Below are 16,915 nucleotides of genomic sequence, written 5' to 3' on the forward strand. Positions count from 1 at the left end.
CTGGGCCTGGCCCATAAACACCTGCTGACTGACTAATAACAAGGTGCTCTTTTCCTGGAGCACTGGCCAAGAGTATGATAAGAAGCCTGTTCTTGAGCAAACAGGCAGCCTTGATACCCAGAAGCCCAGTCCACTGTTGGCAACGGGGCACCATACAGACCTCATGTTGGCTCTGGGACACTTGTGTCTATGGCATCCCAGCTGGGCTCCCAGGCCTGTGGTGAGGAGTGCAGCCATGCTGTGCTAAAGCAACATCTCAGGTCATTACAAACCTGGATGTTGGATATACTAAATTCCCTCAAGACCCAGTACAAAGCTGAGCAAGGCACTAACTCCTAGGCCAAGAAAGGAGGGGCAGTCCTCTGCCTTACTAGTTCTGGTTTAGTCTACACTGTAGACTCTGGAAGTCTTTCCTTGTAGCTAAATGAATCCCCTCTGACCTTAGCATAAGACTGAAGACAGCCAACAGCACATGCCATTGTTGCTTCTGAGGATGGGGGATGTGTGAGGACACCTCTCAGAGAGGAACCATTAGGGCAGTGCCCCTACATTTGTTTCCAAGTCAAGAAACATGCACTGACAGTGGGATGACAGTGTGCCAGGGATTAGTGACACTTAGACCCTGATTCTTGCAAAGGTCCTGCTGATTGTCCTTGTCTTGGAGTCTGGCCAATGGAGATCCGCAGGGGCCAGCATTTACCCAGTGTGAAGTAGGTTTAGAAGGCAGACCCCACTGTGGAAGGAAGCTCCCCAGGGAACCAGTCCCACCCATTGGCTTGCGGAAAGGTAGAGGATGGAGAGAATCTGGAGGAAGCTTCGCCACAAGGAGCAGGAAATCTGAATTCAAGCCTCAGCTCTGCTACTTTTAAACTGTGTGACTCTGGGCAAGTTACTCAACCTCTCTGAACCCTGACATATTCCCCCATGAAGAGGAAATTATATTACATGCCTCCGTGCAAAGATAAATAAAATAACATTTTGTAAGCTATAAATCTTACATGAATTTAAGACATAGTAGTAACAGCATGTTATGACAGACCTGAGAAATTTTCCTCTAGATTACACAAAATAATTAGAAGCCTTAAACATATTCCCAAATGGTGTAGTGGTTAGTGGCCTGGTTTTTATGGGCAGACAGCCCTCTTTTATGAACCCAGACAGAGGTATGGTTCAAATCCTACCTCTGCCAACTCACTTGCTGCATAATGTAAGCTCTCTAAACCTCACTGCCTCATCTATATAATGGTGACTAAGGAATGGAGGAGATTAAATGTGGGAAGTGTGTGCAATTCAAACTTGTCTATGATTAGAATGGGAGCCAGTGGAAACAGCTCAACCTTACCCCCAAGCAATTCTTCATTTTTTCATAGGACAAACTGGTCTCTGTGCTTTTGTAAAAGAGAACCCAAAGTCCAAGAGCCTGAGAAACTCTCCAGAAGTTCTACCAGGCAAGAACCAGTAGAGACAGGCCCAGAATGGTGAGAAAAGCCACTTTAAGGACAGTGGCCTCCAAAACTGGAGGTTTCTGAATCCCCTGCAGAGCCTAGGTTCCTAGGCCCGCCCCATTCAGAATTTCTGGCTTTGTAGTCAGTCTTTTCTTCACTTAAAGTATGCTCCTTCCCAGGTTAACACCCCCTTATCCCCACCCCAAGCAGGGTCATCCAAAGCTTACCTGGAAGGAAGGGGATGATCCTCTGCTTGGGGTCCTTCTGACCACCTTCAACGGGAAACTTATCCAAAAGCTGCATCTGAGAAGCCAAACACAGGGACAGGATTCAGAAGACTGAATCCCCACCACACTTCACTGCTGCAGGGCCCACTGTCATCATGGATGAGTGATGCCTCAAATCCCTCATTTCACAGACGATTAACAAACCACACAGGGCATGAGAGGGAGGATGCCAAAGCTCTCTGTGCATCAAAGGTGATGCCTGAACAATCTCAAAGAGAAGATGGGGGCATAAGAGGAGGTCTCTGGAGATGTCCATGAGCAGGGCGGGGGTAGGGCCAGGCAGACTTTCAGGCCAGGCTGAGGATGGGGTTTCTAGTGGCTGCTTTGGGCCCAATTTCTTTCATACCTCACGTGCTGGGGTGAACCCTTCAGCCACTCACCACCCCAAACCCTCCTGGGACAGGATGAGGAAGGCACACCTGGTACTGCAGACAGACCACCCACCTTCCAGAACCACTCAGCTGAAAGAAACCCAGACGTTATTTTAATTGCAAAACCAAATCCATCTCATTTCCCCCACTGCTAGGAGCCCCCTTCTTTTGTTTCCTACATTCCTACCATGAGATTGCTGTTGTTTTTCCAGGGGCAAACTCACTGGAAGAGTTTTCAGGGTTATGGATAAACAACTGATTTTATTTTTCCTGCTATTCTGAAATAGCAGGAAATTTTGTATAGACTGAAGAACACACAGGAGACAGGATGAACGAGACTGGGGCCCCTGTGCATGTGGTTGATCTCCCTTTCAAGGCACAGGGGCAGGCTGGAACCGGAGCGGACAGAGCCAGGATCTAGTCCTGCTGCCTTACGTGCATGGCCAGACAAGGCCCTTTTCAGGTGGGCCTCAGGTGCTTTATCAGTAAAATGAGGAGGATCTGTTACATGATATACAGAGGTCATTCATTCATGCAAATATTTATTGAGCATCAACTCACAGTACAAGGTGCTAAGGATAAGATAGTAAAGAAAAGAGACAAAGACCTTGCCTTCATGGAGTTTACTTTCTTGTGGAGGGTGATAGACAGTAAATAAATAAATACGTGATATACCAGGGGGGTTAGGTGCTATGAAGAAAAAATGAAGCAAGACAAAGTGCTGAAGTGGGGCAGGGGTTGTTATTTTGTATAGGGTGGTGAGGAAGGCCTGACTAATAGTAAGACAGCAATTCAGCAGAAACCCGCAAGAGGCAAGGAAACAAGCCATGCAGACGTTGGAGGGCAGAATTTTCCAGACAGTAGGAACAAGAAGGACAAAGAGTCTGAGAAGACTGGAGTGGAGCATGCAAGGAGCAGAGGGAGAGACGAGATCAACAAGCCAAGGATGGGCCAGATCATGGAGGGTGTTGGAGGCTGAGATGAGGACTCTGTTTATCCTGAGAGGGAAGTCCCTGGAAGGTTTTATCTAGAGGTAAGAGATGACCTGACTCATGCTTTGAAAGGACAGCTCGCCCTACAGGGTGGTTAAGGGGCCATAGGGCAGAATCAGGAAGACCAGTTAAGAGACTATTGATGGTGACTTGGACCAAGGTGCTAGCACTGGTGGTGGTGAAAAGTGGTCCCATGCTAGATTTTACAAATGTGTATGTATTTTTCCATTTTTCCATCCATCCACTTCTAATGCATGATTTTTGGATTTTCTCTTGCACAGTCATTACCCGATATATACAGGCTATTTAGAGCCCATATATGAAGGGCAGGACATTGGTAGATTCCACTGAAAACAAGACAGAATCTGTACCTTACCTTTAACTTCCCTGAACACAGACTGACATTTAACAAAAGCCAGCTTATGATTTTTCAAACCTTAATGTTCTAGTGATTTCCAGCTAGGTGTAAATATGACCACTGAGTCATAACACCATAAACTTGTACTCAGGACTCTTTTTATGTCAATCTAAAAATGGCTTTTTTAAATTCAAAAGTATATTTTGAAATTAACTATGTTAATGCATATAGATTGCAGTCATTTAAATTGCTATATTGTACTTCACTGTATGACTGTACAGTGAACATCCTCTTTCCTGATGGATTTAAAAATCACATATTTAAAGGAAATATATCTAATTTTGTCAAAATATTAAAATTATTTCCAACTATTACACAGATGAAACATAACTGAACTGATAATCCCTCAAACCAAGTGGTTAACCAAATGCATGGAGGGTCATACATTATTACTATTTTTAAATATTTTTATTGAGAAATATCCATACACGTACAGTCCAACCATATTATACAATCAGTGATTCACATTATTGTCACATAGTTGTATACTCTTCACCATGACCATTTTTAGAACATTTATATCACTCCAGAAAAAGAAATAAAAAGAAAAGAGACAATTCCTACATCCCATACCCCTTACCCCTCCCTCTCATAAACCCACAGTATTTTAATCTACTCAATTTTTACCCATTATCTTCCCCTATTATTTATTTATTTTTATCCTTATTTATTTATTTACGTTTTCCTCATCTGTCCATACCCTGGATAAAAGGGGCATCAGACACAGGGTTTTCACAATTACACAGTCACATTTCAAAAGCTATAGTTATACAATCTTCTTCAAGAATCAAGGCCACTGGAACACAGTTCAACAGTTTCAGTTACTTTCCTCTAGCCACTCCAATACACCATAAACTTAAAAGGGGTATCTATATAGTGCATAAGAAAAACTTCCAGGATAACCTCCCAACCCTATTTGAAATCTCTCAACCACTGACACTTTATTCTGTCTCATTTCTATCTTCCCCTTTTTGATAAGGAAGGCTTCTGCATTCCCATGATGCTGAGTCCCAGCTCATCCCCAGGGTTCAGGCCCCACATTGCCAGGGAAATTGATATCCCTGGGAGTCATGTCCCATGTAGAGGGTAGGGCAGTGAGTTCACCTGCCAAGTTGGCTTTGAGAGAGAGGCCACATCTGAGTAGCCAAAGAGGCATTCCTAGGCATAATTATCAGTAGGCTTAGCCTCTCCTTTGCAGGAATAAGCTTCACAAGGGTGAGCCCCAAGATTGAGGGCTCAGCCTTTTGAATTGGTTGTCCCCACTGCTTCTGAGAATATCAGGAACTTTCCAGATGGGGAAGTTTAATATTTCTTCCTTTCTCCCCAATCCCCCAAGGGGACTTTGCAAATACTTTTTTATTCTCTATCCAAATTATTCTGAGATCTATTGGGGCATCACACTAACCTGTACAGACCAACAAGATCTCATGCCCTATTCAAGATTCCATGTAATTAACGGTGTTCAAGTAAACTGACCATACAAGTTAGATTAGATAATGTGTTATCCAAAATAAAAACTTTGCATCAAATAAACATCTTTCCCTTTGATCTTGCACAGAGGTTGAAGTTTGAAAATACAGGCCATATCATCCCTTACCCTGTATTCTGATTTACCTTAGTCCTATCCAGATCAGTTTAATTCATATCTTTAGATGAAGTACTCAGGACTTTTTTAATGAATAAAATTTTTAATTAAAATTATGAAGAACAGAATTCCTGTTTTTCCTGTTCCCATTTTCCTTAACCATATTCTAATTTTGTAATTTTATTTCTGCATTACATAAGTAATTCATGTTCATATAGGAAAAAACATCTAGAAATTATAGATGCAATAACTGGTCAAAAAGAGAACAAAAATCACTCATAATCACCTCCCTCCTACAAAACCACATGAATATTTTGTCATATCTTTTCTAGACATTTTCCCTATATGTAAAAGAAATAGGCTTATTGTGGAGTGAATTGTGTCCCCCTAAAAGATATGTTCAAGTCCCAACTCCTGGTACCTTGTGAACATGACCTTGTTTGGATATAGGAGTTTTTGCAGATGTAATAAGTTAAAATGAGGTCATGCTGGATTAGGATGGGCCCTAAATCCAATATGACTAGTGTCCTTATAAAAACAGGAAAATTTGGACAGAGACAAAGAGAGATGATGGCCACATGAAGACAGAGGCAGAGATTGGAGAGATGTTGCCACAAGCCAAGGAATGCCTGGGATCACCAGGAGTTGGAGGAGGCCAGGAAGTCTCTCCCCTAGAGCCTTCAGAGAGAAAGAACCCTTGATTTTGGACTTCTAGCCTCCAGAACTATGAAAAGATGAATTTCTGTTATTTTAAGCCACTCAGTTTGTGGTAATTTGTTACAGCAGCCCTAGGAAGTGACTACAGGGCTCATCAATTCTCCTACAACATATCATGAGCAGTTGTCCAAATCAATAAATACTTCTACATCAGCATTCTTAATGATGACATAGAGTTTCAATGTCTGGCTGGGCTATGGTTTATTTATCCCTCCCCAACTGCTGGGTTGATTCTGGTATGAGGGGAATAGCGAGGATGTAAGGACAGGATCTGAAGCCAGCTCTGTCTTAACCACACATCCCATGCCATTCCTGCCAAAGGGTAGTCTAAATTCCCTCCATGGGTTCATATTCCTCCTGGAAGGCAGGGGTCATCTGCTAGCCCCACGAATAAGAGGACAGATGTGAATTTTTCCCCAAACAAGGGGGAAGGCCTCCTGGGGTGTTTTGTAGCCAGCTTCTCTCTCATCTCCTTCTGTAGCAGATTCCTCCCCACCCTACTCCACCTCACCCCTGGCTTAGTTTGGGATCTATGAGGCCACGATAAGCCCATCCACTGAGAGTTCTGGGTCAATGTAGTCCTCTCCTGAGCTGTAAGCCCCCAGCTGACCTGTTTCCGTCCAAGTCCAGCCCCCAGGTGCTGAGCACAGCCACACCTGTCACCTAGTCTAGCCTCCCTGGCTTAGGCAGCAGAGCCCCAGTGCCTGTCCTCCCCATCATCCCCTGTTACAAGAGCTAAGGCAAAAAGAAGGTCAGCTAACCAGCTGCTGGTGACATTTTCTCTGCCCACACAGGTCATCTTTCAAAGAAAGAAAATTCCTCTAGCTCAGAGTCCCAAGTAAACCACAAAAGGTGTCTAGCCGAGTTGATTCTGTGCAGTACTAGTAGTGTAGGGGGCTCACAAAGGCCCACAATTCAGCAGAGTGGTGGGTGGGGGCCATGCTTGATACACCATCCAAAAATGTCACCCTACCAAGGGGACCAGGCAGGCTGTAAAGAGGGTTCTGTCACCTGGTTGGTGCCCAATTTGGAGGGCTGGGCAAGATAAAGAACTCATTTGAAAGGGTGGGGGGGTGCCTCATGAATATAGCCAACCAGGCCTTCCTTGAGGAGCAAGCTGGGGTGTGAGGTATGTGGGCAGTGAGGAGGGAAGGCTCCACCTAGTAGAGAGTTCTGCTGTGGCCACCTTTTCAGGCAGGAAGTGGATTCTCCTTTTATTCCTGCAAGGACTGACTCAGGCTGGAAGCAAGGCAGGACCCATTGCCAGGCTCCTTCTTGGAGTACAAGGCATTTGGCTAATGGAGAGATTTGCAACCACATCAGAACTCTGCAGTGTGTGTGGGACGCCAGGCTGTTTATCTAAGGGGTGGATAGTGTGAGAGATACAGAACAGCTCGGCTCTAAGAACTGGCCCCAGTCAGAGACAGCTGACTCGGCAACTCTCCTTGGGCAGGGCTCAGCAGCAATAAACAGTGGGAAGAGAGGAGGGCGGGCCCCCGAGTCCAGCTGGGGCACAGCTGTAACCCAAGTGGCTGACTCCTTGTCTTTCCAAGAGCGTAGAGTTTCAGGAGAGTTCAGTTTTGGGATCCCAATCCTCAAACTTTAATCCTGGTGACCAGAGAAGTAATGTTTCTTTTGTTCCAGCTCAGGGACAAAAGGGATATTACTACAAGAAGTTGGTGGATTCCCCAACCAAGCATTTCATGGTAAAAAGAGATAAGGCCAACCAGCCTCTCTGAGGACCAGTTGTTGCTTCCATTTCCTGAAGTGGTACTTAACACATCTTACTGTGCTGGGGACACACCAGTTAGCACTGTAGAGAGAAAGACAATCATGACAAGCATGGATTTTCTTAAAGTTTTTATTCCTTATGACCTGACATGTACTTCTTCCATTCCCCTCCCATCCATTGATGACCTTATCAAGTATTACCTACCCTGGGAAGCCCTCTTTAGCCACCCCAGTCTAAGGTCCAACCTCCTTTCTTTAAATTTCAATAACGTTCATGTTGAATTGCCTATTTCAGTTCATTGCACAGTCTTTTGTGATTTACTTTTTCCAAGTTCATTCCATTGCCCAAGAGGAAGCACCCTTCCCCGTTGAATAGTCTCGGTACCATTGGTGAAAATCACCAATGGTCAGATTTTCACCAATCTGACCATAAATGTATGGGTTTATTTCTGGACTCTTAATATTACATCTTTGACTTATATGCCTGTCCTAATGTCTGTACCACCCTGTTTCTTGATTACTGTAGCTTCCTATTCCTTCTGTAATAGGAAGTCTGGGTCTTCCAACTTTATTATTCTTTTTCAAGATTGTTTTGACTATTCAGGGTCTTTTGGATTTCATATGAAGTTTGGGATCAGTTGTCAATTACTACAAAGAATCCAGCTGGGATTTTGATAGGAATGCACTGAATCAGTAGATCAATTTGGAAAGCACTAACATCTTAACAATATTAAGTCATCTAATCCGTGCACATGGGTTGTCTTTGCATTAATCTAATTACATTTTTTTTAAAGCTTAAAGTCTATTTTGGCTGATATGAGTCTAGCCACTCCAGCTCTCTTATTTTCTAGAGTAACATTTTAATTCCTTTAGTGATTTTTTTCACTATATATTTTTAGTTATTTCTCAAGGGTTGCTGTAGGGTTTACAGTATACATCACAACTTATCATTAGGTCTATTAATGTAATGTAATTTTACCACTTTATTAAATAAAGGACACAAACTATATGATCATTCCCATATATGTCGATAAAATATTTGATAAAATTCATCATCTATTTATGAAATTTTAAAAATTAGCAAACAAGAAATAGGAGTAAATTTTCTTAACCTGAAAATGTTTACATACCCAAAACAATACCCAATGATGAAACACTGGAACAAAACAAGGATGCTACCCACTATTACCACATCTGTTACTGTGTTAGTGATTTTTGACAAGGTATTGACACAAGAAAAATGAATGAGAGACATAAATACTAGGGAGGAAGAAACAAAACTTTCAGTATTCAGAATCAATATGAAGTTATGTAAAAAAATCCAAGAGAATCTTTAAAAGACGTACACTTTGGAACTTGAAGGGTTCTCACACTCTTATTAAAAAGAAAACAACCCCTAGAAGGCATAAGACATTATGCCTTAAAAGAGAAAATAAGACCCTAAGGCACTATAATGTGGGCAGCTAGGAGAGCAACGACCCAGTCAGAGACCGAAGTTCAGGCAGAGGTATGGCTTAGAGCAGAAGGGAGCTGGGGCAAAAGCAAAGAGCACTCAGCAGAGCACAAGGGTCAGGAGCCTGAGTTTTCTTACTGCACCACCTGACTGCATAGTCTTTCTTTGCCTATTCCAAGGGAGCAGATGACGCAGCTCCCAGGGAAGACACGAGAATCCAGGAAAGGTGCTGCAGTGCATGTGTTCCACAAACACAAAGGAGCAACTCAGGATGACGCAGAGCCTCAGTCATTCAGAAAGTTCCCAGGGCAAAGCAAGGTTGAGGAAGGGTGGACTGGAGGAGCGCAGGTTTCCCTCAAATCTGATCTGTCAAAATCACTACAGCACTTCCTGGAACAGACTTGACATCCCAGATATTCCTGAGGCAGAGCCAGAGAGAGAGGGAGAGAGCCCTGGCATGGAGCTGCCTGCATTGTGAAGTACTAGGGCATGGGGCATGAGCCTTGGGCATGCTGAAGTCAAACCACAGGGTGTGGGAGCACACTCCAACTCTGGATAGAGACTACTCTAAGTTTCAAAGTCCTTTAAAGTCTTCTTCGACCATTTTCTGGAAAGCATGCAAGTCTTCACTACTCCAGGGTTTGGAGTTTCAGTCATGGGCATGACCTGACTGGAAGCTGGGAGATCCCACCCATGCACAAACGATTTACCTAGCGGTGTTAGATGAGTGTCAACCTGCTGAAAGGAGTTCAGGAAAAAAACAAGAACAATGTACCCAGTCCATGTACTTCCCAAAACAAACAAATAAGCAAAACAAACAAACAAAAAATCAACAAATGGTGCTGCAATAACGGGATACTCACATGGAAAAATAATGAAACGTGACCCTGCCAAACAGCAAACAACAAAAAAAGAACAGTGTGGCTGGGATAAGCAAAGCAGGCCTCTTAGAGGTAGAGACATCGAAGTTAGGGCTTGAATTAAAGAACAGCTAGAAAAAAGGGAGGAAGGCATTCCACTGGGAGGAATGCAAGTACAAAGTCTGACAGTGGGAATGGCAGGACTGTTCAATGAAGCAGCTAGATTGGAGTGAATTGATTTGCTCCTGAATTCCATGGAGTGCTGCCATTTGCCAGAGAAAATGGGAGTGGAGGCCCTGATCATTTATTTCAATAACTTAGGGTGACCACACAATTGGCACCAGAGCAGGATGAGGACAAATGGCCAATGTGCCACCCTTCAAGGGGAGTTATCCTAAAGCATAACCTAAAATCATCTTAATTATGATGAGAAAGAGAAAACATCATTTCCAGAACTTATCTTGGGGATGATACTGTACAATCTCTAGGTAGGGACTGGCAGGTGAGATGTCCCAGGTACCTGCTCAAGTAATGACATATATCAGGAAACAGTTGTCTGTGGTGGCTGGGTCTGGTAATGGGTTGGTCCTTTGCATTGCTGAAAGTCTTGAGAAGAACAACTCAGGACAACAGAGGAGGCTGCAAGTGCTACCAGGTTCCTTCTCCATCTTCCCCTGGCACCTTTTCACAGTGGGCAATACTAATATTGAAGACATTCTGAATACATGCATAAACAGCACCAGTCTGAAGGGCTTTAAAGAGCATCAGCCTATCCAGGGAACCCACAAGCCTCAACCTGGCCTTGCCTATTTCAAGGTCACCTTTCCAGGAAGAGGCAGCTTTGCAGCCATGTGCAGAAATGCAATTGGGACAACATACTCTCAAACAAGAATTCTTTGACTCAGAGTCTGATTTTCCAAACCCTGTGCCTCCCAGAGCTGAGACCTGGGTGAGGACTAAGAACACCCAGGGATTGGGTTGGTGGCCCTTCCACAAGAGATCGTGGGCTCAGTGACCACCACAACCAACTGCGCAGGGGCAAGTGACCAGCAGGAATTGCCCTCTCAAAAAATTAGTGACCTGATCGTCCCCTGCCTGCCTCTCAGGTTTTACAGAATCCAATCAGATTAGGATAACAGTTGCAATGCTAGATTAGAATAGAATAACAGCGACGAGGCAAATATCGAGCAAATATATGCCTGATGCTGTGGTAGGCAACTAAAGATTAAACATGATTTTAAATCTTCAAAGCCACCCACAAGTCAGGTATGATTAGTCCTGTGTTTTAGAGATGAAGAGACAGATGCACAGAGAAGTAACTCACCCAATAACACACAGCAAGGTAGTAACTGAGGCAGGTGTAAAGCGTAGGTCCAAAGCATTTCTCCTTTGGAGGAAGGATATACCATATGGGGTCTCCAAAATGCCAGTCACCTATAGGCCCCCATCCTTAAAACCAATTTCTTGTTGGAAATAATGTGAACAAGCCACTACTCTGATTTCCCTAACATTTTTCTGCAAAATGGGGAGACTGACAGCACCTGCCTGATAGAGCCAACAAGAGGAGAAAGGGAGAAAATTTGCTTGGCATAGAGCCTGGCATAGTCTAGGGGCCCTGTACATGTTAGCTATCAGCATTATTACTCTTGTCATTGTTAGGACACCAGGCTGTGTTCCTAATGCCAGGGAAAGGGCTGCGGAAACTACAACCACAGGGTTTCTAATGCCAGGAAAAGAGCTGCAGAAACTACAACCACAGGTCAGGGAGGCGGCAAGGAGACTGTGAGGGGCAGGTGGGTTTGGGAAGTGTCTTGGCTATGCAGTCTGGCTGTGAATGTCCAGAGGCCTCAAAGGAACAGTCCAGCTGGCATGCATGGGGCAGGCTCAGGGAGAAGGCCTTTGGCTTTTCCAGCATCTCACGGGGTACATGGGGGCTGGTTGGGATGTGTTACAACCTTAAACACGGTGGGGCCTGAGCTGATAGCAGAGACAGCAATGGGGTGCAGAATGCTGCTATCTCAGGAGGCCCTCCTTAATCTGGTAAAGCTTCCACCTGACATCTGGAAGGTGCCCAAGCTGGATGGCTACCCCTACTAACCCCAGTGGGCTCATTCCACACGTTCCTCCATGCTGAAAGAGCACTAGATGGAAGTCAAGAGGACAGCTCCAGCCCCAGCCCATCAAAGACTTGCTGGGTAGCTGGGGCAAGCAGCTTTGCTTCTCTGGGTGACAGAGGTCTCAACTTTGAAAACACTTGCCCTGCCTGCCTCTCCCAGGTGTTGGGAAGATCCAGGGAGAAGATACACAAGAAAGTGCTGGCAAATGCCAGACGCAATTATTCCTACTTAACCTCTGAGCCTCAGTCTACTCATCTGTAAAATTGGGGGGAGGGGGTGAGAAAACCCTACCCACTTTCTTTTTACCATGCCTGGGAGCTGAAGTGAGTCTGAAAAGGGAAAATGTAAATGTAATGCTTTTTAACATTTGCCAGGCACAAAGCAACCACGAGAAGCATCACCCTCTTAGCACTAATCTTACTCTACTTAGTGATAGAATGCATGGACTCTGAAGTCAGAATTCTAGCTTCTTTTTTTTTTGATTGGGCAGGCACCGGGTATCTAACCCGGGTCTCCAGCATGGCAGGCGAGAACTCTCCCTGCTGAGCCATCGTGGCCCGCCCAGAATTCTAGCTTCTATCTTTCCTAGTTAAGTGACCTAATGCCCCAGTTTTCTCATCTGTTAAACAGGGACAAGTGAAAATAGCTCCCTCATCATGGTGTGAGGATCAAATGATATAATATAGATGGCACTGGCTTGCTGGAAGTGCCCCATAAATGGATCACAATTTCCAAGGTTATCTCTCCCTGTCTCCAGCCTCTCCTCCAGCCCTTCCCCACATCACTCAGGCCCATCCTGCCCTCACCTCAGTCAATGGGTGACAAGTCTTCAAGGTTCTTCACCTGTAGCTTCGTAGCCCTTCACTTCCTAAGGATCTGGAGCTTTGTCTGAACATAAGAGCATCCATGTGACTTCAGCTCCCTTTGGCCAAAATGGAAGGGCACAGTACCAGGGCCACCATGACCACAGTGACCAAGAGGGCTGGGCCAGAGACATGAGTCCCTACTCCTGGATTGGTGCTATACCCAATCTGCTACCCAACACTCCAGGATGTCAGCTCCTGCTTGCTGATCTCTCTCTGTATCCCCAGGAAGGTGTGGATGCCGTGTTCTAGTTTGCTAGCTGTCGGGATGCAATATACCAGAAACAGAATGGCTTTTAAAAGGGGGAATTTATTAAGTTGCTACTTTATAGTTCTAAGGCCAAGAAAATGTCCCAGTTAAAGCAAGTCTGTAGAAATGTCCAATCTAAGACATCCAGGGAAAGATACCCTGATTGAAGAAGGCTGATGAAGTTCAGGGTTTCTCTCTCAAGTGGAAGGGCAAATGGTAAATGCAGTCCGAGTTTCTCTCTCATCTGGAAAGACACATGTTGAACACAGTCAGGGTTCCTCTCTCATCTGGAAGGGCACATGGCGAGCACGGCATCATCTGCTAGCTTCTTCTCCTGGCTTCCTGTTTCATGAAGCTCCCTGGGAGGCATGTTCCTTCTTCATCTCCCAAGGTCGCTGGTTGGTGAACTCTGCTTCTTGTGGCTATGTCATTCTCTGCTCTCTCAGAAATCTCTCATTCTCCAAAATGCTTCTTCTTTTATAGGACTTCAAAACTAATCAAGACCCACCCAAATGAGTGGAGACATGTCGTCACCTAATCCAGCTTAAAAACCACTCTTGATTAAATCACATCTCCAGGGAGATGATCTAATTACCGTTTCAAGCATATAGTATTGAATAGGGATTATTCTGCCTTTATGAAATGGGATTTTGATTAAAACATGGGTTTTCTAGGGGACATACATCCTTTCAAACCAGCACATGCAGGGAGGGTGAGAGCTGGGGAGTATGAGGGGCAGGGCTGGAGAGATCATCTGAGGGGAAGAATTTGGACTTTCTCCTCTGGACAATGAGGACCTCCTGGAGGATTCCAAACAGATGAGTAATACTGTAAGACTGAATTTCTAGAAAGATATATCTGGCCAGTATAGGATGGAGCAGTGCTAAAAGAGACATCTGTGTGTGAGATGGATTGTTGGTAAAATCCTGGCGCCAGCCTAGGGTGTCAGTCCCACAGGAGAATGAGGCCAGCCCAAGATAAGATTGTATGCACAAGGGTGTTTCCTGGCAGGCCCCAGCTGTGGTCACCCTGTTTTCTTCAAGGTGGGTTTAAGCATGAGTAAGATGAAAAGATACTTCTAGGGGTCTCTAGCTATCCCCTAGCCTGACCAGAGACCCCGTCCCAGACTTCTATATATCTGCCCTCCAAACCTGCTTGATACTTCCCTCTCCACACATGGGCTTGCGAGGGTCATCAAAAAAAAAAAGCAAGAGGCTATGAAGAAGGGATGAAGAGGGAAAGAGGAACAGACTTCAACCTCCTTTCTGGCTGAGCCACATACCCAGTCCCAATGTTTTTTGTTTCTTCTCATCCTGATTATCCCTCCAAATGGCCCAGAATGTAGCCCCAAAGTGCCCCGGCTACCACGGGATGACATCCAGACCAAAGTTTGGGACAAACAGATAGCACGTTCTTGGCAGGGAGGAGGCCAAGACAGACCAGGCTGCTGCTGAAGGCAATGAGATTCCACAGCTGGTCTCCTATGTGTTTCCCTGATGGGGCCTCTTGAAAAGAGAAGCCAAGTAGAATGCTTCTAAATGGCCATCCAAAATCCTTGCCTTCCTATTTTCCATTCTCCGAGTGTCTCCCTTCTCCATTTTTTTTTTCTCAGTCCAAATGGGTCAAGGTACTTTCAGGTCCCCCTCCCAGTCACACCTCCCAAAGTCTTATACAAAATGAAAAACAAAGAAACAAGCTAAGGAAGAAAGTTGGGGTTCAGTAAGCAGAAGCGAGGTCTTCCACTGTAACTCTGTCCTAATCTATATAGAACCCTTAGTCTCTAAGAGCTTGCTTCTCTGTTTGTGGATGACCCTGAAGCTGTTGGTCAGCACTAGCCTATTCTGTTCTCCTAGGAAATAACAGTGGCCTGGTGGGCCATTCTAGAACTCAGGTAAGGGGCATTAAAAGTTTCCTTCAAGAAGCTAGAAACCCACCAGTGAGGCCCTATGCCACCAGCTGGGCCAAGCAGAAGCCAGGAAGGGCTGCTGACTGCATTTGGCATCATGCGACTTTGAGTAGGCCGCCTTCCCCCATGTCCTTCCCCTGTTAGAAACCTTACAGCATAATAGACCAAAACACACATGAAACCTGGTTCTGAGTCTCAATAAGAAGAGTGCTAAGTACTACTAGTCTTGAGCATTGCTGCTGTTTCCTCCCATCTGATGTTTTCATCTCTGGCTTCACATCCATTGTTGGCTCTCTGCCTCCCATGGGACACAAGCTTATTCATGACCTGTGCCCTGACTGACTTCTCCACCCATATATCCTGCCACCCCATGCACTCCTGCTACTCCACAGTTCAGTGTCTTTTGCATATTCTGTTCCTCTTACCTGGAATGTCCTTCCCCATGTGACTCCTCAGCATCATCACTTTGAGGCCTTTGCCACAGATTTATTCCTCATTTATTTCTTCCTCTTTATTGCTTCCACCATCTGGTCATGCTTCCAGAATAGCACCTACCTACCACCCTGTATTATATTATTTGTTTATATATCTGTCTCACTTCAAACATATATATCTATCTTACTTCAAAATATACCTGTTTCACTTCTTGAAAACACTTCTTGAAAACAATATCTGGGGTTAATATTCTCACTGTTTATCACAAGGTCTGACACATAGCTGGACACAAATAGCCTACAATTCTCAGCCTGCTTGAAGATTAATCACATGATTGAATTCTAATCAATGGACTATGAGCAGAAGGTATGTATCCCTCCTCCAGGTACCAGCAATTCTCAACACATTCTCTTCCCTCATTGCTGGCTGGATACAGAGATCCATGGAGAAGGGGGTCACTTGATGGAAGAGTTCAGGTTCCTGAAGGACTTCCAGTGACCCATTTTGGACTGTGACATGAGCAAGAAATAAACCTTTATTAGGCTAAGCCATTGAGAGTTAGCCTCTCCTGGCTAATACAAAGGAGCTCGATCAAGGTCTGTTGAGCCAAACTGAAAAAGGGAAGACTTAATAGAGGATGTGATACAGATCTCTTCCCCAGGGATCCTATCTCTAGGTCCAGTTAAATCAGGAGTTACATTTCCTAGGTGACTGAACTATTCCCCAGACCACAGTCCCACCCCACCCACACCCAAACTGTTCTATCTACCAGATCACACACAGTATTTAGAATGTCAAACTTTTCCTTGGAAGGATAGAGAAGGGTGGGGATTCAGGACTTGCCAGATGATCTTTAAAAGTCACCATATGTGAATGAGCCACAACTTGAGATCCTGGTTCCACAAGTTTATAGAAAGCACACACTGAGACATAAAGTTAAATTGTAGGGAGGGACTTCTCCTCCCCACACAGGCATCAACATCCCTGACACTTGACCATTCAAACTTGTGGGAGCACCTCTGATAATGGGGAAACCACCATCTGTCAGAGATAGCCCAGGCTACTCCTGGGCAGCTTCTGGGAAGTGCTGGAATAGCGTTTCTCACACAGAGCCCAAACTCCCCAGGCTAAATTTTTTTCTGCCCAGGACCCACCTGGTCAAAAAGGCCATGACCAATTGGGAGAAAGGTCATATTTGGACAGAGGTGAAAAGAGAAATGAATGGAGAAGAATATTTCATTGTCTTCAAAGCATGAACCACAATCCATTGTTATCTTATTTACCTATTTATTTACTTGTTTATTCTTCCTATCCTCCCATGAGAATGTGAGCTGTAGGGGAGTGGGAACATTACCTGTCGCAGTCTCTTCTGTTTTCTCAGTGCCCTATTTCTATGCTACTTAAAATGCAAGCCTTATTTTGGCAGTATTGGTATCACCTGGGAGCTTGGTAGAACTGCAAAATTTCAAGCCTCACATCAGACCT

At 44.7% G+C, this 16,915-nt stretch overlaps 1 protein-coding gene across 5 annotated transcripts in view; it reads right to left on the reverse strand.

The window, feature by feature from the left end:
• The window catches only part of SH3PXD2A (SH3 and PX domains 2A), a 269,266-nt gene that overhangs the window by 160,607 nt on the left and 91,744 nt on the right, over positions 1-16,915 (reverse strand). For all 5 annotated transcript variants that reach the window (XM_077125918.1, XM_077125916.1, XM_077125915.1 and 2 more), the window contains one exon: positions 1,673-1,748. In XM_077125918.1, coding sequence (XP_076982033.1) covers positions 1,673-1,748 — 76 coding nt within the window. The remainder of the gene's footprint in view (positions 1-1,672; positions 1,749-16,915) is intronic.

Source organism: Tamandua tetradactyla, chromosome 13 (genome assembly GCF_023851605.1).
Source record: "Tamandua tetradactyla isolate mTamTet1 chromosome 13, mTamTet1.pri, whole genome shotgun sequence".
In the NCBI taxonomy this organism is placed as follows: domain Eukaryota; kingdom Metazoa; phylum Chordata; class Mammalia; order Pilosa; family Myrmecophagidae; genus Tamandua; species Tamandua tetradactyla.